The sequence below is a fragment of the Oryctolagus cuniculus genome, chromosome 7 (assembly GCF_051225735.1).
Source record: "Oryctolagus cuniculus isolate XC-2025 breed Fujian yellow rabbit chromosome 7, ASM5122573v1, whole genome shotgun sequence".
In the NCBI taxonomy this organism is placed as follows: domain Eukaryota; kingdom Metazoa; phylum Chordata; class Mammalia; order Lagomorpha; family Leporidae; genus Oryctolagus; species Oryctolagus cuniculus.
The window spans coordinates 138153758-138177729 of record NC_142873.1 but is presented as its reverse complement, the minus strand read 5'-3'; the positions used below and the strand labels follow the sequence as shown (position 1 = coordinate 138177729).

Sequence of the window (23972 nt, the reverse complement as noted above, 5' to 3'; positions counted from 1 at the left end):
TAAAGAAACAATTTAAAATTTCAGATGTTCTAGTTTCACTTTCTTTATTGCAAGAATCACTGCTGCACACTTTGAGGTCACCGTTGTCGCTCGGCTGTCAGCCGCGGTCAACCTCACCATGTCCTTCGTCATCATCATTGAGGGGGAGCCTTTAGACAGCCTCTCCTTCAAGCTATTTCCAGATAAGAGTTCCAAAGACAGGCCCCTAGTGGGGCTGGCGCAGTGGTATAGCGGCACCTGCAGTGCCGGCTGCTCCACTTCCGATCCAGCTCTCTGCTATGGCCTGGGAAAGCAGTAGAAGATGGACCAAGTGCTTGGGCCCCTGCACCCGCGTGAGAGACCCAGAAGAAGCTCTGGCTCCTGGCTCCTGGCTTTGGATCAGTCCAGCTCCGGCTGTTGCAGCCATCTGGGGAGTGAACCAGTGGATGGAAGACCTCTCTCTCTGTCTGTAACTCTGCCTCTCAAACAAACAAAAAAAAGGAGTTCCAAAGACAGGAGAAAACCTCTGTATTCCAAGCATTGGAGAGAAGGGATGTGGTTACAAGGGGTCCTGCTTTCACAGGATCATTCCATGGTTTATGTGCGGGGCGGTGACTTCACATGTCACATGGCACTGTCATGATGGCACTGGGGGCGAGTCTGTCTACGGAGAACTTCATCCTGAAGCATCCAAGTCGTCTTGTCCACAGCTGCACTGCCGAGGCTGAATGGTGGGATGGCAAGCTCGCGGTCTCGGCGTGAGTAGCATGGAAGCCAATGGAGCGCTTTGGTCTGAGAATGGCAAGAGCAGCAAGAAGATGACCATTGCCAACTGTGGACAGCTCAAATCCACCTGATTTCTGCTTGATCTTAACCACCAGAGCATTCCTTCTGTCGCTCCGGAGAGCACCCCTCCATCCCACCTGCTCACAACACCCCGCAACCTTGGTGCTCTGCTCTCACTGCAGTCTGAGTTCCACGTTTTCCTTACTCTCTCCTCCAAGTCTAGCTGGATTGCAGAGTTAAAGTTATGATTAGGAAATGAAAACTAAATAATGAAAAAAGCACAGCTTCCATCTATTTCAAAAGAATGGTGCTTCTTGTCCATTTTGAAATATGTTCATGTACTTAAAAGGCAGAGGGAGAGAGAGAGAGAGAGAGAGACAGAGAGAGAGATCTTCTGTCTACTGGTTCATTACTCAAATCACTTGTACAGGTTTATCCAGAATCTTCAAGTTAGATTTAGTCCATAATGTTAAAAGGTGCAGGGAGCAGGGAGGAGGAGGTTGTGGTTCTGCCTCCTCCTCTCGCCTCTGCAACTCCACTTTCTCACGTTCAGTTTGTTTTGCACTTATTCAACACGATCCCCACACCCCCCACCCCCGACTCAGCCCTGTCTCCTCCACAAGGGAAGAGAGGTGGCTGACGTTTCTTCTCTCCTGTTGCACTGCCCAGTGTGGGAGTTGGGTCAGATTCTCCTGACTCCAGTTCATAACATCTTTTTTTTTTTTTTTTTTTGACAGGCAGAGTGGACAGTGAGAGAGAGACAGAGAGAAAGGTCTTCCTTTGCCGTTGGTTCACCCTCCAATGGCTGCCGTGGCTGGCACACCACGCTGATCCAAAGGCAGGAGCCAGGTGCTTCTCCTGGTCTCCCATGGGATGCAGGGCCCAAGGACTTGGGCCATCCTCCACTATACTCCCTGGCCACAGCAGAGAGCTGGCCTGGAAGAGGGGCAACCGGGACAGAATCCGGCGCCCCAACCAGGACTAGAACCTGGTGTGCCAGCGCCACAAGGCAGAGGATTAGCCTAGTGAAGCGCGGCGCCAGCCCATAACATCCTTTTTAAAAACAAGCAGACAACCACACTCTCCCCCTCCGCCCCCTCACCCCCACAAAGCCATGGAAAGGGAGGCCCAGCTCTTGTGCAAAACTCTGGCTAAAGTCACCACAGTAACGTTGGTGAATCGCACACCCCCCCACAATCAGTGTGCAAGATGGAACTGCAGCAGGACCTGGCCTGCGTGGGGAAACCCTGCACCTAGGCCGCTGATGACCCCAGCCAGAGGGGAGGGCCTGCTGGCCGAGGACACAGAGCACTTGGGCTATGAATTTCTCACCAGAAAGGCTCCTGAAGCTGAAGGCAGCATTCCTCCCTACCGCCATTTTAGAATATCTCAAATGTCATTGCAGGCCAAGCCAAGCAGAGTATGCATCTGGAATTCCAGGCTCATCTGCCACCAAGCCCCATCTGACTGAGCCATGGAGCTCACTTCCACTTCCTCGGTGCAGCAGCCTCACCCTCCCCTGGCACCGTGTGTCCCTCTGCACCACTGGAACTGGCAAGACTCAGCCTTTTAGCCAGCACCAGTCTGGGGTCACCAGGGCTCCTGCTGGCCACTTCCTGCCGAGTAGCAGCCTTCCCAGCCCAGGAACAGATGGACTTTCCTTTGCCTTTGGGCTCAGAGCCTTGCAGTATCATGTTCCATTTGAATAATACACTTTCAATGTACTGTAATGCTGTTTTTTTTTTTTAATTTTTTAAGGTTTATTTATTTATTTGAAAGGCAGAGTCACAGAGACAGAGGGACAGACAGGATATTCCGTCTGCTGGCTCACTCCCCAAATGGCCGCACAGGCTGGGGCTGGGCCAGACTGAAGCCAGGAACCTGGAACTCCATCTGGATCTCCTACATGAGTGGCAGGGATGGAAGCACTCAGGCCATCTTCCTCTGCTTTCCTAGGCACATTAACAGGGAGCTGGATCAGAAGAAGAGCAGCCAGGATTTGAACCAGTGCTCTTATGGGATGCCAGCATTGCAGGTGGTAGCTTAACCCACTGGGCCACACCACCAGCCTCTATATTGCTTTGACTATCTTCGTGGGGGGGGTGTAGAAAAAATAATCCATCTTAGAAGCAATCATCAAAAGGGGCTGGCCTTGTGGCACACACAGTCAGTTAGGCCACCACTTATTCCGGCATCTCTTATCAGAGTAGGGAGAGGCCAGGAGTGGAGTAGGCCCAGGTGCTTGGGTTCTTGCCATCCATATGGGAGATCTAGGGACAATTCCTGGCTTCTGGCTTGGGCCTGGCCCAGCCCTGGCTGTTGTGGCCATTCAGGGACTGAACCAGTGGATAGATGACCTCTCTATCTCCCTCTATCTCTCCTTCTCTGTCACTCTGCCTTTCAAGTCAATCAATAAATCTTTTTAATAAACCTTTTCTTTTAAAAAAGAATGCATGTGTGCTAAAATAATTGTATAAACATATTTTTAAAAAGAATTTCTTATCAGAAAAAAAAGGAAGTAATATTTCACTGCTGTGGTTTTAGGGACAGATATACTGACCACTTTGTTTTTGCTACAGATTTTAGTCAGAGACTATCAAACCAACACATTTGAGAGACTTGTGCTCTATGTTTAGATAAACACAAAGTGTTAATTTTTCTATTTTTTAAATTATTTAATTTTTATTTGCCTGAAAGGCAGAGAGACAGAGATTTTCCATCTGCTAATTCAATTCCCAAATGTCCACAACAGCCAATGCTTGGTCACGTTGAAGCCAGGAGCCTGGAACTCAATCTGGGTCTCCCAGGAAGGTGGCAGGGACCAAGTACTTGAGCCATCACCTCCTGCCTCCCAGGGTGTGCAATACAGGAATCTGGAATAGAGCACAGAAGCGGGACTCGAACCCAAGCACTCTGATATTAGATGTGGATGTCCCAAGCTGCAACTTAAGCACGGCACCGAACACCTGCCTTGCAGAATGTGTTGATTTTCATATATGTGCCAAGTGAGAAAAATGAAGCTGCTGTGTCTTCTGCGACTCTTCAGTCATTTGAGCTTATATGTCATTTCCATTTTTCAAAGTACTTTCCATTTAGCCTTTATTTTTGCTCTAGAGCAGTTTCCTGCGTTATAAATGCATTTTAGTGCTGTTTAAGTACAAGATAACCATGAGCCATTAACAGGTTGAAAAATTGGTGAAAGATGGCCTACAAAAGAATGCACCTTGCAGAGTGACATCACCGAGAATGACATGCACTAAACACCTCCCACATTCAAGTGTTCTCTCCTTCCTTTGGTCAGGTTAATAAACCTAATTGCACTACATCTGATGTGCAAACAATACTAACCTTCACCTAGTGATTATTTGAAGGCTAATGTGTTATCCCATAAGGTATATATTATATCAACTTAGTTTCAATGGTCAATAAATACACTCATCTCTAAAATTTGTGTGTATATCCTCGGTTGGGACATTTTGGAGGACAGAATTCTAAAATGCTCCCCCAAGATTTTCATATCCCGGGATCACACACCCTGTGAAACACCTTTTCCTTAAGTGTGGGTGGGATTTGTAATTATTAGGGGATGCAATTGGTGATTGGATTATCCCATATGGGAAAAGGGGATTTTGGAGATGGGGTATTCACTTTAAGTAATCTAAGGGAGATTATCCAGGTGGGTGGATCTAATCAGCTTATGCTTTACAACTAGGTGCAGAGGTCGGAGATGGACAGAAGTCTGAAAGATTCAAAATGCCAGAGATGCTCACTTTTGGCCCTCACACAATAACTTGCTGTGTCGTAGAAAGGGCCACATGATGGGGAATGGTGAATGGTTGCTAAGAGGTGAGAGCTGATAATGAATTGAATTCTGCCAACAATCAGTTAACTTGGAGTAGAATCCCAAGCCTAAGGTGAGATCTTAGCCCTAGCACCTTGATTTAAGACTCTGAGCAGGGGAACCAGCTAACTTATGCCTGGACATTAGAAATTGAGCTACTGTTTTTTTAATTCACTGTTTCTGTAAATTTCTCTGCATTAATAGCTAATTGATACATACCTATATCCCAGTAATGCTATTTCACAAAGCATCCCAAAATGTGGAAATTAAAGGAACCACCACTACCATTTATCATCATTCTGTGGGTCACCCGGTCAATTCTGTTGATCTGGGCTTGGCTAAATTAATCCCACCTTGCCTTCCTTACAAACCTGAGAGCAGCTGCTAGGCTGGCTGGGGTTTGACTCGTTTCGAATGACCTCAGCTGAGGTGACTTGGCACTGCTCTGTGTGATCTCTCTGATCTTCCAGCAGTCCAGCCTGCATTTGTTCTCATGGTTGTGGCAAGGTTTTAAGAGGAGGAGAAACCACTTAAGAAGCCATATTTCAAGATATCTTGCATCGTTTGCTACTGTCCTTTGGCTAGAGCAAGTGACATGAGACAAGAAAGGAAAACATAACTATATAAAGACTTGCACAAAAATGTTCACAGTAACCAGCAACTGGAAACTACCCAAAGCCTACCAACAGGAGACAGAATAAACAAATTGTGTCATAGTCACAAATGGAACATTATTCAACAATAAAGAGGAAACTACTGATCCAAGCTACAGTTTGGTTGACTATCAAAAACATTGTTGAGCCAAATAAGTCAGACACAAAAGAGAACATTCTGAATGAGCCTATTTATATGAAGTTGAAGAACAGGTAAAACTAATCTGTGTGCATAGTGGTAGAAAACAGGATAATAGCTCCCTGGGTTTATGGAAATGTACTTGATTTGAACTAGGGTGGTGGTTACACAGGCATGTTCATTTATCAAAACACTTTAAAATGTGCATTTCAGATCTATGTATGTTACTCTACTTAGATTTTCCTTTATAAAACAGTGTGAGGAGACAGAATATAAACATTGGTGTTAAAAGCCTTAGATTTGGAGATAGGCATCTGTCATAGCAGTTAAGATGTTGCCTGCAGTGGCCGGTGCTGTGGCACAGTAGGTTAATCCTCGGCCTTTGGTGCCAACATCCCATATGGGCTCCAATTCTAATTCCAGCGCAGCTCTGGCTCTTGCAGCCACGTGGGGAGTGAACCAGTGGAAGGAAGACCTTTCTTTCTGTCTCTCTCTCTCTCACTGTTCATAACTCTACCTCTCAAATAAGTAAGTAAATGATAATTAAAAAAAAATGCTGCCTGGAGGGGTAGCATTATGGTGTAGCATGTAAAGCCACTGCTTGCAATGCAGACATCCCATGTGAGCACTGTTTTGAGTCCCAGCTGCCCCACTAAAGCAGGGGAGATCTGAATGAAGTTCCTGGCTTTGGCTTGGCTGTGCCACTTGTGGAGTGAACCAGCAGATGGAAGATCTTTCTCTGTTTCTCTCTCTCTCTGTAACTCCAACTTAAAAAAAAAAAAAAAAAAAAAAAGGTGCTGTTTGGGATACCCACATCCCATACTGGAATCCCTGAGTTCAGATTTTAGTTCTGCTCCTGATTCCAGCTGCCTGCTAACGTGTATCCTGGGAGGCAGCAAATGATGGTTCATGCACCTGGGTCCCTGCTATCAGTATGGGAGACAGACTGAGATCCGGACTCCTAGCTCTGGCCTGGTCCAAGCAAGGCTAGTGCAGGTGTTTGGAAAATGAACCTGTGGATGAAATCTCTCTCTTTCTTTCTCTCTCTCTCTCTCTCTCTCTCTCTATCACTCTTCCAATAAAATAAATGAACATATGGTGCAGTAGGTTAATCCTCTGCCTGCGGCACTGGCACCCAATATGGGCACTGGTTCTAGTCCCAGCTGTTCCTCTTCCAATCCAACTTTCTGCTATGGCCTGGGAAAGCAGCAGAGGATGGCCCAAGTCTGGGGACCCTGCACCCGTGTGGGAGACTGGGAAGAAGCACCTGGCTCCTGGCTTTGGATCGGTGCAGCTGTGGCCGTTGTGGCCATTTGGGAAGTGAACCAACGGAAGGAAGACCTTTCTCTTTGTCTCTCCCTCTCACTGTCTATAACTCTACCTCTCAAATAAATAAATAAAATCTTTAAATAAATAAGTAAATAAATAAACATAAATAAAAAAGAATGTAGCTTCTGCTATACATTTAGTGATGTTAAATGAAACATAGGATATATATATGTGTGTGTGTGTAAGTTTTATTTTTAAAGATTTATTTATTTGAAAGGGAGAGATATAGAGAAAGAGAAGGGGAGAGAGAGAGAGAGATCTTCCATCTGCTGGTTCACTCCCTGAATGGCCGGGGCTGTGCCAGGCTGGAATCAGGAGCCAGGAGTTTCTTCTGGATCTCCCAAATGGATGTTAGAAACCAAAGAACTAGAGTCATAATCCACTGCTTTCCCAGGTGCATTCACAGGGATCAGAAGTGGAGCAGCCACGACACAAACTGGCGCCCATATAGGATACTAGCACTTCAGGTGGCAGTTTAACCTTCTATGCTGTAGCACTGGTCCCCCAAAAAACCTTAGATTTTGACACTATTTATAAGTCCTAATTATATAAAATCTCTTAATCTTTCTAAGCCTTAATTTTTAAAAAAATTAAAAAAAATTTATTTATTTATTTGAAAGTCAGAGTTACACAGAGAGAGACAGAATGGCAGAGAGAGAGAGAGGTCTTCCATTCGCTGGTTCACTCCCCAATTGGCCACAATGGCCGAAGCTGCGCCAATCCGAAGCCAAGAGCCTGGAGTTTCTTCTGGATTCCCACGCAGGTGCAGGAGCCCAAGGACTTGGGCCATCTTCTACTGCTTTCCTAGGCCATAGCAGAGAGCTGGATTGGATGTGGAGCAGCTGGGTCTCGAACCAGTGCCAATATGGGATGCTGGTGCTTCAGGCCAGGGCGTTAACCCACTGTGCCACTGCATCAGCCCCGCCTTAAATTTTTTAAAAAGATTTATTTATTTATTTGAAAGGCAGAGTTACAGGGAGGCAGAGACAGAGAGAGAGAAAGAGACAGAGAGAGATGTCTTCCATCCGCTGGTTCACTCCCCAGATGGCCACAATGGCTGGAGCTGCACCGATCTGAAGAAAGGAGCCAGAAGCTTTTTCGGGTCTCCTATACAGGTCAGGGGCCCAAGGACTTGGGCCATCTTCTACTGCTTTCCCAGGCCACAGCAGAGAGCCAGATCAGAAGTGGAGCAGCTGTGACTAGAACCAGCGCCCATATGAGATGCCGGCACTGCAGGCAGGGGCTTTACCCACTACTGCACAGCGCCAGCCCCAAGCCTTAAATTTTTCATCTATGAAATGAGAACGTATTTACCTCATTGTTTTTTTGAAGGGGGAGCTAGTTTGGTGTATGTTAAAATGTCTAGAACATAACATTTACATTTTCAGGAGAGGCATTGGCATAGAAGCTGCTTTGTACACCTGCATCCCATATGGAAGTACCTGGGTCCAAGCCCCACCTCCACTCCAATTCCAGCTCTTGTAAAGACACATTGTAAGAAGAAACACCTAATGGCTCACGTACTTGGGTCCCTGGCCTGCCATGTGGGAAACCTGGATTGAGTTCCTGGCTCCTGCCTTCGGCCTGACCCAGTCCCCTCTGTTGCAGGCATTTGAGGAGTGAGTCGGCAGGTAGGAGATCTCTCTGTCCATCTCTCACTCTCTTCCTTTCAAATAAATAAAAGAAAGTAAACAAAAGTTTTAAAATCTATTTTAGTCATATTTAAGTATACAGTTCTATATCCACCACTGTCTATCTCTAGCACTTTTTCATCTTCCCAAATAAAACTTTGTACTCATTAAACACTAAGTCATCTACCTTTTCCTCAGCACCTGGAAACCTCCATTCTACTTTTTTAATATAAATATTTAGTTAGTCATTTGAAAGGCAGAGTGTCAGAGAAAGAAGGAGAGACTGAGAGAGGTCTTCCATCTGCTGGTTCATTCCCCCAAAGAGCAACAATAGCTGGGGCTGGACTAGACTAAAGCTAGGAGTCAGGAACTCCATCCTAGTTTCCTACATGGTCGGTAGGGGCCTGAGTACCTGGATCATCCTCTGCTACTCTCCCAGGTGGAGTAGCAGGAAGCTGTATCAAAAGTGGAACTGTAGGGACTGGGAGTGAGGTTCTGAGATATGGAATGGTGGCATCACAAGCAGTGGCTTAACCCACTGTGCCACACCACCAGCCTAACTATTCTACTTGTGTCTATGAATTTGACTAATCTCATGTAAATGGAATCATAAAATATTTGTCTTTGGTGACTGGCTTATTTCACTATGCATGATATCTTCAAGGTCCATCCACTTTTTTTTTTTTTTTTTTGGACAGGCAGAGTTAGACAGTGACAGAGACAGAGACAGAGAGAAAGGTCTTCCTTCCATTGGTTCACCCCCCAAATGGCTGCTATGGCTGGCGTGCCACGCCGATCCAATCCGAAGCCAGGTGCCGAGTGCTTCTTCCTGGTCTCCCATGTGGGTGCAGGGCCCAAGCACTTGGGCCATCCTCCACTGCCTTCCCAGGCCACAGCAGAGAGCTGGATTAGAAGAGGAGCCACTGGGACAGAATCCAGCGCTCCGACCAGGACTAGAACCTGGGGTGCCGGCACTGCAGGAGGAGGATTAGCCAAGTGAGCAAGGGCCAAGGTGCATCCACATTTTAATAAGTCAACATTTCCTTCTATTTCAGGCTGAATAATATTCCATTGTATGTGTAACCACCACATTTTGTTTGTGTATTTATCCACTGATACACATTTGGGTTGCTTCCACTTTTTTTGGATGTTATAAATAACATGGGTATACAAATGTCTGTTCAATTCCTTACTTTAATTTCTTTTGGATATATACCCAGAAGCAGACAGGCTAGATGATATTGTAATTCTATGTGTTTTTTTTGTTTTTTTTTTTTGTTTTTTTTTGACAGGCAGAGTGGACAGTGAGAGAGAGAGACAGAGAGAAAGGTCTTCCTTTGCCGTTGGTTCACCCTCCAATGGCCGCCGCGGCCGGTGCGCCGCGGCCGGCGCACCACGCTGATCCGATGGCAGGAGCCAGGAGCCAGGTGCTTTTCCTGGTCTCCCATGGGGTGCAGGGCCCAAGCACCTGGGCCATCCTCCACTGCACTCCCTGGCCACAGCAGAGAGCTGGCCTGGAAGAGGGGCAGCCGGGACAGAATCCGGCGCCCCAACCGGGACTAGAACCCTGTGTGCCGGCGCCGCTAGGCGGAGGATTAGCCTAGTGAGCCGCGGCGCCGGCTCTATGTGTGTTTTTAAAAAGATTTATTTATTTTTATTTATTTGAAAGGCAGAGTTACAGAGAGGCAGAAAGAGAGAGAGAGAAAGAGAGAGGTCTTTCATCCACTGGTTCACTCCCCAACTGGCTGCAATGGCGGGAGCTGTGCTGATCCAAATCCAGGAATCAGGAACTTCTTCCTAGTCACCACGAGGGTGCAGGGGCCCAAGGACTTGGGACATCTTCTACTGCTTTCATAGGCCATAGCAGAGAGCTGGATAGGAAGAGGAGCAGCCGGGACTTGAACTGGCACTCATATAGGATGCTGGCATTGCTGGCAGTGGCTTTACCTGCTACACCACAGTGCTGGCCCTGTACATATTTTTTGATGAACCAACATATGGTTTTTCCACAGTGGCTGCACCATTTTACATCTCTGCCAGCATGCACAAGTGTTCTAGTTTCTCCACATTCTTGCCAACATCATCCTTGTTATTTTCTGGTTCTGTTTTTTTAATGGGTATGCGTGGTATCTCTTTGTGCTTTTGATTTGTGTTTCCCTAATTACTAGTGAAGTTGAGCATCTTTTCTTTTTCTTCTTATTAATTTAAAATATTTATTTATTTGAAAGCTAGAGTTACAGAGAGGAAGAGGGAGAGAGAGAGAGAGAGAGAGAGAGAGAGATATCTTCTCTCCACTGGTTCACTCCGCAAATAGTTGCAATAGCTGGAGTTGGGCCAATCTGAAGCCAGGATCCAGGAGCTTCTTCTGCACATGAGTGCAGGGGCACAAGCACTTGGGTCATCTTCCACTGCTTTCCCAGATGCTTTAGAGGGAGTTGGATCAGAAGTGGAACAGCAGAACTCAAACTGGTGCCCACATGAGATGCTGACACTGCAAGTGATGGCTTTACCCACTAGACCACAGCGCTAGCTGTGAGCATCTTTTCTTATATTTATTGACCATTTGTATATCTTTGGAGAAATCTCTAAGGCCTCTGTCCATTCTTTAAAAAAAAAAAAGATTTATTTTATTTATTTGAAAGACAGTTACTGAGAGAGGTAGAGACACACAGAGAGAGGTTTTCCATCGCTGGTTCACTCCCCAGAGACTGCAACACTGGAGCTGTGCCGGTATGAAGCCAGGAGCTTCTTCCAGGTCTCCCACGTGGGTGCAGGGGCCCAAGGACTTGGGCCATCTTCTGCTATCCCAGGCCACAGCAGAGAGCTGGATTGGAAGAGGAGCAGCCAGGACTAGAACCGGTGCGCATATGGGATGCTGACGCTTCAGGCCAGGATGATTCACCTGCTGTGCCACAGCGCTGGCCCCTGTCCATTCTTAATGATTGCTTGTTGTAGAGTTGTAGGAGTTCTGATCTCTTATCAGATACATGATATTCAAATATTTTCTCCTATTTTGTGGGCTGCCTTTTCACTCCATTAATAATGTCCCTGATGCACAAGCTTTAATTTTTATAAAGTCTGACTTATCTATTTTTTTCTCTTGCCTATTCTTTTGATGTCATATTCAAGAAATATCATCAAACCTAGCATTATAAAGCCTTTGACCTCATTTTTTCTTCTAAGAGTTTTATATTTTTAGCTGTTAGGTTTAGGTCTTTTTATCCATTTTAGGTTGATTTTCACACATGGTGTTGGTGAAGGCCCAACTTCATTCTTTTGCCTGTGGATGTCCAGCTCTTTCAATAACATTTGTTTAAAAGACCATAATTTCCCCATTGAATGATCTTATCACATTCATTGAAAAAAATCATTTGACTATATATGCAAGGATTTATTTCTGGGCTCTCCATTCTAGTATACAATTCAATTGGTTTACACTAGTACCATGCTTATTACCTTGACTTCAAAGTAAATTTTAAAATTGGGAAATAGAAATGCTCCAACTTTTAAAAAAAGTCTATTTATTTTCATCTGCTTGAATGGCAGAGACAGAAAGATTTTTCCATCTGCTGGTTAACTCCCCAAATGCCTGCAATAGCCATGACCGTGCCAGGGTGAAGCCAGGCGCCCAGAACTTCATCCAGGTCTCTCTTGTGGGTGGTAGGAACTCAATTACTGGGTCATCGCCAGCTGCCTCTCAGGGTGCATTGTCAGGAAGCTGGATTGGAGCAGCAATTACTTGAATCAGCACTCAGATTTGGGATGTGGGCCTCCCAAGTGGCAACTTAACCAATTGTGCCACAACACCTGCCCGGTTTTTTTTCAAGGTTGCTTTGTCTATTTGGAGTTCTTTGATGATCTGTATAAATTTTAGGATGGATATTTATATTTCTGCAAAGAAAAATCCTTGAGATTTCAATATGACTTGCATCGAAATAGTACATTATTTAGAGTAATATTCTTGTGCTAGGGAAGTTAAGTCTTCCAACCCATGAGCACAGGATGTCTTCCCACTTGTTTGTTTCTTCTTTAATATTTTCCAGCATTGTTTTATTGTTTTCAGTGTATAAGTCATTTGCCTTCTTGGTTAAGTTTATTCCTGAGTATTATATTCTTTTTGATGCTTTTGGAAATGGAATTACTTTCTTAATTTTTTGGATCCTTCATTATTATTTTATTAGAATACAAGTTATTTTTGTATCCTGCAACTTTGCTAGATGTTATTAATTCTATCAGCTTTTATAGTGGAATATTTAGAAGTTTCCACATTTGAGATTATATTATCTGGAAACAGAGATCATTTTACTTCTTCTTTTACAATATAAATGTTTCATTTCATTTTCTTGCTCATTTTCTCTGGCTTGGAATTCCATTACTATGTCGTATATAAATGGTGAAAGTAGAGGTCTTGGGGCCAGCACTGTGGCGCAGTGGGTTAAAGCCCTGGCCTGAAGCGCCAGCATCCCATATGGGTACTGGTTCTAGTCCCAGCTACTCCTCTTCCGATCCAGTCCTCTGCTGTGGCCTGGGATAGCAGTAGAGGATGGCCCAATTCCTTGGGCCCCTGCACCCGCTTGGGAGACCCGGAAGAAGCTCCTGGCTTCTGATCAGTGCAGCTCTGGCCGTTGTAGCCAATTAGGGAGTGAACCAGTGGATGGAAGACCTCTCTCTCTGCCTCTATCCCTCTCTCTAGCTCTTTCAAATAAATAAAATAAATCTTTAGATAAAATAAAAGAAAGTAGAGGTCTTTATCTTGTTCTTGATCTTTAACATTTTTAAAAATATTTATTTATTTGAAAGGCAGAGTTACAGAGAGAGACAGAGAGAGAGAGATATCTTCCATCTGCTGGTTCACTCCCCAAATGGCTGCAATGGCCAGGGCTGGGCCAGGCCAAAGCCAGGAGCCAGGAGCTTCTTCCAGGTCTCCCACATGGGTATGGTGGGATATTCTCCGCTGCAGGGAGCTGGATTGGAAGTGGAGCATCTAAGAATCAAACCATCACCCATTGCAGGCAGCAGCCCAATCCCCTATGCCACAGTGTCAGCCTCTAAAGATTTTTTAAAAATTTATTCATTTGAGATGAATGGAAACACACACACACACACACACACACACACACACAGAGAGAGAGAGAGAAAGAAAGAGAAAGAGAGAGGTATCATCCATTGGTTCACTCTCCAAATGCCCATGACAGCCAATCCAAAGTCACAAGCCAGGAACTCAATCCTCCCTCACATGGGTGGTAGGAACTAAGTACTACAGCAAGCACCTGCTGTTTGCTAGGATTACATTAGTAGGAAGATGGAATTGGGAGCAGAGCCAGAACTTGAACCCAGGGACTCTGATTTGGGCATGTTAACCAGGAGGCCACATACCTGCTCCCTGTTCCTGATCTTAAGGGAAAAGCTGTCAGTATCTCACCCGTGAGTATGATTTGGCTATGGGTTTATTTATAGCCTGTATTATGTTGATGTAGGTTCCTTCCTTCCTTGGTTTATTGCTTTTTTAAAAAGTATTTTTTAAAAGATTTATTTATTTATTTATTTAAAAGTCAGAGTTACAAAGAGGCAGAGGCAGAGGCAGAGAGAGAAAGAGAGGTCTTCTATCCACTGGTTCACTCCCCAAATGGCTGCAACCACTGGAGATGGGCCTATCTGAAGCTAGGAGGCAGGAGCTTCCTCTAGGTATCCTACTTAGGTGCAGGGGCCCAAAGACTTGGGTCATCTTCTACAGCTTTCCCAGGCCACAGCAGAGATCTGGAATGGAAGTGGAGCAGCCAGGACTCAAACCTGTTCCCATATGGGATGCTGGCACCATAGGTGCTGGCTTTCCCTGCTATGCAACAGTGCTGTATCCCCTGAGTGCTTTTTTTAATCATGAAAAAAATGTTGAATGCTGTAAATGTTTTTCTTTCTTTTTTTTTTTTAAGGGAGGTATATTGTTGGGTAGGGGAAACTTGACAAGCTGCCTTCCCATGCACAAGAGAACAACGCAAATGGTTTTACTAAATATTGAAGTGATGATGTGTTATTTCTCCCTTTCATTGATTGCTTTTCGTATATTGAACCATCTTTGCATTCCAGAAATAAATACTATTTGGTTATGGTGTGATTTCCTTTCCAGTGCTACTGAATTTGGTTTGCCAGCATTTTGCTGAGAAGTTTGCATCAATGTTCCTAAGTGTTATTTGTCTGTATTTTTTCCTTATCCTGTCTTTACCTAACTTTAGTATTAGGGTTCATAGGATGAATTAGGAAATATTTCTTTTTCTTCAACTTTATGGAAAAGTTTGATTAGGATAGGTGCTAATTCTTCTGTAAATGTTTGGTAGGATTCATCACTAAAGATATCTGTTTGGAGTTTTTCTTTTTCTTTTAAAAACTGATTAAATTTCCAAAATACTAACAAGTCTGTTCAGAGTTTCTATTTCTTCCTAGATAAGTGTTGGCAGGTTATATGTTTCTGGGAGTTTGTCCTTTCCATCTAGGTTACTCAGTTTGTTGGCATAATTATTCATAGTTTTCTCACAATCCTTTCCATTTCTGAAAAATTGGTAGAATTGTTTATGTCTGATATTTGAATCTTGTCTCTTTTCTTCTTAATCAGTCTAACTCAAAGTTTATCAATTTTGTTGGTCTTTTCAAAGAAACAACTCTTTGGTTCTCTTGATTTTTTTTCTTACTGACTTTTGGTGAGGATTTAATAAGATAAATAGATGTCAGTTTCTACAGAAGAAATGAAAACAGTCAATGACCATATTTTATGAGATTGAGCTTCCTAAAACTATTCAGTGAACTAAATGAAGATAACAATAAGATGTGATTATTCTATTAAATTGGCATAACTAGAAAAAGCCATTGTTAGAGATTTATTTTAAGGAACTGGCTCCTGTGATGGATGGGCTGGAGATTTAGGGTAGAGCCAATGTAGCAGCTCCATTTTGATGGCTGTCTGCTGGCAGAATTTCTTCTGGCTCAGGTATAGGGAGGGCCAGGTGGTCAACTTTTGTTCTATTAAGGCCTTCAACTGATGGCATGAGACCTATCCACATTAGGGAGGGCAATCTTCTTTACTCAAAGTTCACTGATTTAGTCTCATCCGACAAATATGTCATGGAAACATCCAGAATAATGTTTGACCAAGTATCTGGGCACCGTGGCCCAGCAAATCCAACACAGAAAATTCACCATCATGTTACTCTTCCATAGGGCTTGACTGTGGGCAGCTGGTCAGAGGTAGGGGAAAAAGAAAAAGTGTTGCCAGGAGACACAGATTTACCATGGAAACCAGCATAACCACAAAGTATTTATTTGTTTATTTATTTTAAAGATTTATTTGAAAGGCAGAGTTACCAGAAGAAAGGGATGGGGTGGGGGGAGGGGAGAGAAAGAGAGAGAATGAATCTTCCATCTACTGATTAAGTCCCTAAATGGCCACAACATTGCCAAGGCTGGGCCAGGCCAAAGTCAGGAGCCAGGAACTCCTTCCTGGCCTCCCATGTAGGTGGTAGGGATCCGAGCACTTGGTCCATCTTACCCAGCCTTCCTTCCCAGCTGCATTAGCAGGAAGCCAGATAGGAAGCAGAGCAGCCAGGACTCCAACTGACACTCTGACATAGGGTGCCAGTGTCCCAGGTGGCAGCATAGCCCACTGCACCACAATACTGACCCCTGAGAACCTCTTCAAATCTTCTTTAATTAAGGTTATCACAAACTATACACAATTGTTTTTGCTGGTACTCTATAACTCTGTTAGGAATTTGAAATTTATGGAAAGGTTGCATACTGGAGACTTTTCAGATGTTTCTTGTTAGTTTATATAGAAAATTTAATGCTAGTGACTTAATTGGTAGTGCTCAAAAATCAGGAAATTAGTGGTATATCCATGCAATAAAATATTATTCAGCTATAAAAAAGAAATGAATCACAACACATGTGACAACACAGCTGAACTTGATAACAATATGCTAAGTGAATGCAGTCATTCACACAGACCTTACATTGTATGATTCCATTAATATGAAATGTCTAGAATAGGTAAATCTTTAGAAACAGAAAATAGATTAGTGGTTACTTAGGACTTGGGGAAGGAGGAAATAGGGAGAAATAGCTAACAGGTACTGACTCAGGTGACAGTTGCACTTATCTGTGGATTTAGTAAAAAACCACTGAATTATACACATTAAACAGGTGAATTGTATGATATATTGATTATATCTCAATAAAGCTATTTAAAAAATTAGGTTCTGGGTATATATTCAAAAAAATTGAAGCAGATTTTTTCTCCCAATGTACAAACATAGTTTATTCAAACCATCACATGATATATAATATATAAAATGAAAATAAACCTAAAATGTGTAAAATTATTGGGAAAATTACAAATCAATAGCGTGTAAAAATATCAAAAGATACCATTCTTATTATATGATTTCATTTATACAATGTTTCTAAACAGGGAAAGCTAATCTGTGCTGATCAGTATTCCCTAGGTATCGAGAAAAGCAAAGAGGGTCCAGTGTTGTGGCATAGTGGGTAAAGCTGCTGCCTGCGACACTGGCATCCCAAATGGGTGCCAGTTCGAGTCCTTGCTGCTCCACTTCTGATCCAGCTCCCTGCTAATGCACCTGGGAAATCACAGGAAGATGGTCCAATTTCTTGGGCCCCTGCATCCACATGGGAGACCTGGAAGAAACTCCTGGCTCCTGGCTTTGGCATGACCCAGCCCTGGCTATTAAAGCCATTTGGGGAGTGAAATCAGCAAATAGAAGAGCTCTCTCTTTCTGTAACTCTGCCTTTCAAATTAAAAAAAAAAAAAAGGAAAGAAAAAAAAATAAAAAGAAAGGAAAGGAAAGGAAAGGAAAGGAAAGGAAAGGAAAGGAAAGGAAAGGAAAGGAAGAAACTTTGTTAAGAAAAATGCCAGGGGCTTGCACCATGGCTTACTTGGCTAATCCTCCATCTGCGGTGCCAGCATCCATATGGGCGCCGGTTTCTAGTCCTGGTTGCTCCTCTTCCAGTCAAGCTCTCTGCTGTGGCCTGGGAAGGCAGTGGAGGATGGCCCAAGTCCTTGGGCCCTGCACCCGCATGGGAGATCAGGAAGAAGCACCTGGCTCCTGGCTTTGGATTGGCGCAGCACCGGCCGTAGTGGTCATTTGGGGAGTGAACCAGTGGAAGGAAGACCTTTCTCTCTGCTCTCTCTCTCATTGTCTATAGCTCTACCAGTCAAATTAAAAAAAAAAAAAAAAAAAGAAAAAGAAAAAGAAAAAGAAAAATGCTTAACTTCTGTGGCTGGTATCAAAAAAGGAGGCAACCGGGGTACTATCAATAATCCCTTTATGAGACTGAGCAATACCTAAACAGATATGAGGTTTACAAAATGTTTTAAGTTGTGCCCGCAAGCTTTATGCAATCTTCTGTATGCATGTGAAATTTCGAGAGAGAGGGAGTGACAGAGATCTTCCATCCTGCCCCAATTAATCTCTCTCGAAATACCTTTACTTGGCTTCTCAGATCACACCCTCTCCTAGTCTTCCTGATACTTTCCCAGTCCTCTTTCTCTTCCTGAGTTATAGATGTTGGAGTGCCTCAGGGGTCAGTTCAATTTATGTCCACTGGGTAATCCTATCCAGTCTACTGGTTTATACTGATGAGTCCCTCTCTTTCCATCTCCATCTCCCTTATCTCTCCTGAGGTCCAGACTTGAAACGCCAACTGTCCATACAACATTTCCACTTGGATGTCTAAGAGGATCTTGGATGTAACATGTTCAAGACATGATTCTTGCTTCTTCGTGTCCACTCCCTCAGATCTACTCGTCTCCATTTCAAATAACTGGCAACACCATTAACTTCACTGTTCAGTCTAAAAAGCTAAGAATCATCCTTAAATCATCCTTTTCTCTCTTCCCCAGCATCTAATTAGCAGCAATCCTATTGGCTAAACCTCCAAAATATATCCTGAATTCATTTATTTTTTTTCACTATATTCACCGCCCATCCCCTGGGCTAAGCCACTGTCCTCTTCATCCAGACTGCCTCAAAACTCATATCCACCCTCATATCCACCCTTGCTCATATCCACCCTTGCTCCCTTTTGGCTCAGTTGTGCATGTGGTATCCAGAGGGTACAATCATTTTTACCTCCTAAGTCTCCAATAGCTTCCACCATACACAGAATTAAAAATCCTTCCCATGGCCTCCAAAGCCCTTCGTAATTTGTTTTTGTCTGCATCTCTGGCTTTACCTTCTGCACCATCCTCACTTGATTCTATTAACATTTGCATCTGGTTATTGTTGACCACTTCAATTTGCTCCTGTTCAGGGGCTTTATACTTGTTGCTCCCTTTGCTTGGAATACTTTGCTCCAGACAACTGCACAGCTGGCTCTGGCTCATTATTTCAGTCTCAGCTCAAAAGTCATCTCAGCAAAATATTCTGATTCTCCAATCTACAATGACCCTCCCCATTCACTTTTTATCCTAGTGCTCTGTTTTTCTTTTCTTTTTTTGACATTCTCTGAATTCATCTAACATACCTATTACGTCCACTTAGCTTTAAAATATATTTGAATCTAATGGTTAGAATTCCTTTGGGCAATACTATCTTTTTAAAAAGAAACATTGTGTCTTTCAGGTAGCTGCCTTCTTCCTCTGCGTGTTTCCTTAAAATGACGGCTATACCTGTGTGGCATGGTGGCTTGGGAAGCTGGAGCCTGCGGCTCCAGAGGCGTTCCTGTACTGTTCCCTGGCCTCTCAGGATGCTGAGCGACCTGTTGATCAGCGAGCAGCTTACCTTGTAGCCTGCTGTCTCTAAGCTTGTTCAGAGCCTGAGGGCAAACCACAGCTCTTCTCAAGTTCTGGCTGTTACTACTTTTTAAGTCTTACACAGTGCAAGTTATAGGGTTATGTCCCCCTGTGCTGGCCAGCTGGGTATTTTTGGCTCTCTTCCCTAGTCTTCCACAGGGGACATGGGAACATCTGGATACATTTGTTACACAAGAGCTAAGGAGCATCCACTCGCAGAGCCCCTTCCAACACACTGTTCCTTTTCCGTGGGACTCTGTGTTCTTTTTCGTTAACCTCCCACTGCCTCCATCACATAAGCTTTAACCATAGGTTGAATGGAACTAAGGAAGTCAAACAAATCCTGTCCTTTTCTGATTAGGGAAATAAGTCTCAGGGCTAAGCTTCAGGCAAAAGTCTATAGTGGAATATGACTTAAGAAAATGAAAATGGATTAGCTTGATATTTGCAAAATAGTACTGCTATTTCATTACAGTTTTTTTTTTTTTTGAGAGGTCATGAAACATACAGGTGAAATATCCCATTTAAATGTTGGCATATAAGGGGGCAGGTGCCGTGGCGCAGCGGGTTAATGCCTGGCCTGAAGTGCCAGCATCCCATATGGGCGCTGGTTTGAGACCCGGCTGCTCCACTTCCAATCCAGCTCTCTGCTATGGCCTGGGAAAGCAGTGGAGGATGGACCAGGTCCTTGGGTCCCTGCACCCACAAGGGAGACCCGGAAGAAGCTCCTGGGGAGTGAACCATTGGATGGAAAACCTCTCTCTCTCTCTGCCTCTCCTCTCTCTGTGTAACTCTGATTTTCAAATAAATAAACCAATCCTAAAAAAAAAATGTTGACATATAATTCAAAATTTAAAAAAGGGAAAATAATAATATTCATTTGGTGCTAGGAACCAGAAGTGCTCTAAGAGATATATTAATTAAATCCTCCTGGCAACCAATTTTTCAGACGAGAAACTGAGACACAGGATAAGTACTAGATGAAGATTACATATTTATATACAGTACAAATACAATCATCTTGGGGGACAGATTTGACTACAAGACCAGAAATTTGCAACTTCTAGTTTATGAGATTTCCAATGAGGAAGGAAGAACTAGGCTTTGATTTCTTTTGGCCTCTCTGTTGAGTGACCTTGGACTAGTCACTTATCTTCTCTGAAGTCCTCTGTAACATTATGATTAACTTTGTAACGCTCACTAAATGTTGGTTTTCTCTTTTCTCCTTCCTGCATATGGATGATCCTAGTGAATGTGCACAAATCCTGATTATTGTTCAAGACTCAACACCCTAACACCACTAGATACAGCCTGATGTGGAAGACAGCCCTAGGCTGAGGGTCAAGATGCCTGTTCCATTCCTGATGCTGTTGCTAATCTTTTGTGTGACCTCACGTAATTCACATCTTTCCTGGGCCTCTGAGTGGTTCCATCTTTAAAATGTGGAATTGGACTAAATCCGTGGCTTCAACCTAAGTTCTGAGAAACTTAGTTTCTATAGTGATGGGAGGGATCATGAAGGAAGGGGGAGAGGTCAAAGGCAAGGCTGGGTGAGGCCAGTGGGTTTCCTATCCCCACTTCAAATTTAGCAGCTCCACCTTAAGCAGCCAGATTTTATTAGAAGGGAGTAGCCCACTGCAGGGGGAAACTACTGTATCTTTCATGTACTCCTGTTCTTTGGAACAATTTCCTTGGGGCGGGTGTGTGTTTCTCTTTAGGTCCCCTCCTGGTCTTGGATATGGAACTAATGGGTCTAACATGCTTTTTACAATTCTGACTGAACTATTTCTTTGTTCTTTCTTCCTTTCTTCTACCCAAGAGTGAAACTAAGTATGAACAGGCAAAAGGAAGGGCCAACATGGATACTTTCATCAATTTCACAGTTTTCAGTAAAATGTCATAGGGTAGGAAATTTCTCCTGCTCAAAAGTTACCAAGTGACACAGAGAAGTCAAGTCTCATTATCTTGTGGATTTTAGGCCTTGCTCATTTCCATGTCAATGTGTCTTGCCATGGGGAATGGCAAACTTTGGTCTCCCCAATTTCCTCTGAGCTGTCATTAAGAGCTCCATCAGGGCAATTTTTCTCCACCTTAGGCCTGGGGGACAAGAATGAAGAGGAATGAATTACAGCCCTCATTCACCCGAGTCATCCTCACTTCAGGACCCAGCTTAGGTTTCAGGGAAAGAGCAACGCGAATCTACTTTCTGGTTTCCGGTTCCAGCAGTAAGACGCTCATCCCTTAAGTCAGATTCTGGAGTTCTTGCATGGAAGTGAATGACCTCCAACACCCGCAGGCCATCAAAGCAGAATCCTAATGTTCTTGAACTGTCATAGCATCTTCATTTTTAATCTCCTACATGGTGAAAATGAGGTTATCTCTTGCCTTGAAGACAGCCTGGTGCGTTGAAAAGCCTGGCAGACTGCAGCTCAAATCTTGATTCGCATTCCACACCAGGCTCTAGGGAGCACTCGAATAGAGGGTTCCTAAGATCTTCCCCCATTTCGACATTTTAAGTACAAATTACTCTTGAGGAGATGATCTCCAGTTGTTGGTTCAGTCTTCAAAACCACCGAAGGGTCTGATTTTGAGGTCAGCTTTGGGAGGTTGCCCTTGATACTCTATGCCCAACGCTTCAGATCAGACCGTCCAAAGGCAAGAAAGTTGGTTTTCCTTGAGCGGACTGTTTTGCTCCCTTATTGGTTGGGATGATTTATCTTTGGAGGTCCACTAAGAACTTCGGCTCAACAGCATTTTCTCTTCTCAACAGAATCTCTGTAGTCTGGTGTAAGATGGTGATGTGGACCCCTCACTGACATTTCACCCAATTGTCCAGATTGCCCTCCCACTAGTTTTTTTCATTCCTCCTCCATCACTTCGTCATGGTCCCTTTAAGGGAGCGGCCATAGTTGAGTGGTGGGAGCAGCTGCTGGCAGCAAAGAGACTTGCAGGATTTGGCCTACCCTGGGCCACTCACCGCGCACGCTCAGGACCGGGGGCTTGGTGGGAAAGGAAGGAGGGGCTTAAGGTGCGCCTGCGCATCAGGGGCGCGCGCAAGGGGCTGATTTAGTGATCCCTTTAAGAAACCGCAGGCGGAGGAATTTCTCTGAGAGAAAATAATCCTACTTACGGGGCCCCTTGGAGGCCATTAACCCCCCGAGTCCCGGCCCCCCCGTTCCTGGGCAGGCCCTACCGCCCACGCGCGCACCCGTGGGACCGCAGGACCTGCGGCCCGGCGCGCGGCATCCGCCCCCTCCCCACTCTCAGCGCAAGGCCCGGCCGGGTCCCGGGAAGCTACCGCGAGGCGGCCGTGCCTGCAGTGTGGGCGGGGGCCGGGGGCCCGAGAGGTGCCGCCGCCACCGCGCCGGGAGCCGCAGCGGTTCCAAGCGGGGCCCAACATGGCGGAGAGAGAGGTGGAGTCCGGCCCCCGAAAGAGGGTAGGTGAGGTGAGGCAGAAGTCGGGCGGCGGGGGGCGGGGCGCGGCCCGGGGCCGGGGCCGAGGCTGGGAAGGAGCCAGCTTCAGGCTCGTGGAGGGGTCGTCGAGGCCCGGCCGAGGAAAGGTTGCGGGCAGGTCTGAGGCACGCGTGGGTCCGGAGCGCCCTGGCGAGTGGTCCCTCGGCAGGTGGGACAAAGATTTGCTGCTGGCCGGGAGGGGGAGGGGCGGGGGGCTGTGGTTTGTCCCCCGCCCCCCACTCCAGTCCGGGGGGCGGGTTGTCTGGACTCGGGAAGGGAAGGTGTCAGGTTCTTGAGTACATCTTTAGACAGTCAGAGTGCGTGGAAGTTTAGCAGGCGAGAGGTCAGGTGGGGGTGGCGGCGGCGGGAACAAGTCGTGGAGGGGGTCTCCACGAGCGGTCGCCGGGAGGGGTCTGGAGTAACAGCGCTGCGAGTCCTTTTCCCTGCCCCCTTTCCCCTCCCCCTATGAGCGCTCTCCAGACCGAAGTGGAGGTGGTTCCCTTACCTGGGAAGAAGTGGGGTCGATGGCGTGTCCTGATTTAGGAGAGACGTTTTGGCAGCCCTCAGTGTCGTGTTCTAGTTCAGCCTCTACTCGCAGTTAGGAGCGTGGACGGGCATGACAAGTTTTGTCATAACGAGGTTGTACCCAGCCAGCCTGCAGAGGTGAAGGCAGTTCTCCCCGGGAGTTGTTCAAAGTTTGTCTCGAAACTTTTCATAGTTAATCCTGAGTGATTTTCTTTTTTCATATGGAGAACAATGCTATCGATTGAGCAATATTTTTACAGACTTTACTTCCTCCGTTCACCTACCTCTTCTTAGCATGTTAAGCAGTTAAGTTTCCTATTAGGAATCTTCCTTTTGGGAATCGTCTCAATTAAGCCAACAGGGTAGAAAAATTACTACTTAATCTTTCTTGAGACTGCCTCTTGCCGATTCGTGTAGAGTCAGCACAGTCATAGTGATGCTACAGCTAAGTTTTCTGTGCCTACTGTGTGCCTGGCATTGTGCTAAGTGGTTTATCTGAAGAATTTAACCTTATGGTAACTACGCGAAAAATCTATTTGCAGATGAGGAAATGTAGCCATAGAGGGATTAAGCAGTTTGCTTTAGATCAGACTGCCAGTTAAGAAATTGGAGCTGTGATTTGAATTCAGGTTTGTCTCAACTACAGTTGCCTGTGTTGGATACCACATGTTTTCTTTAATCTATGTCTCCCTTCTTAAAAGCTTTTATTATAAACAACCAAAGAAGTGTCAAATGTTATTTTTCCTACAGTTTATTAGGAAAGTATTTAAAACTCCAGCAAAACTGAAAAAACTTGGGAGCGGCATGCATATACCCAACCCCTAGATTCTAGACC

General features: G+C 44.9%; 1 protein-coding gene and 1 long non-coding RNA gene across 10 annotated transcripts in view; one reads left to right on the top strand and one right to left on the bottom strand.

Moving 5' to 3' along the window:
* Nucleotides 1–43: 43 nt before the first annotated feature.
* LOC138850684 (uncharacterized) lies at nucleotides 44–23244 on the bottom strand. Its single transcript, XR_011390788.2, has 2 exons — nucleotides 23118–23244; nucleotides 44–771 (listed from the first exon to the last, which is right to left on the bottom strand). It is a non-coding gene; the product is annotated as an uncharacterized LOC138850684 (long non-coding RNA).
* The window catches only part of ZMYM4 (zinc finger MYM-type containing 4), a 185719-nt gene continuing 183932 nt past the window's right edge, over nucleotides 22186–23972 (top strand). For 4 of the 9 annotated variants that reach the window (XR_016211123.1, XR_016211122.1, XM_089301035.1 and 1 more), the window contains exon 1: nucleotides 22336–22605. Coding sequence is in view for 3 of the 9 variants with exons in the window: in XM_089301035.1 (XP_089157161.1) it covers nucleotides 22558–22605 (48 nt within the window). In the remaining 6 variants the exon portion in view is untranslated. The other 5 variants (XM_002720695.6, XM_051832152.3, XM_089301036.1 and 2 more) reach the window with 5 other exon arrangements.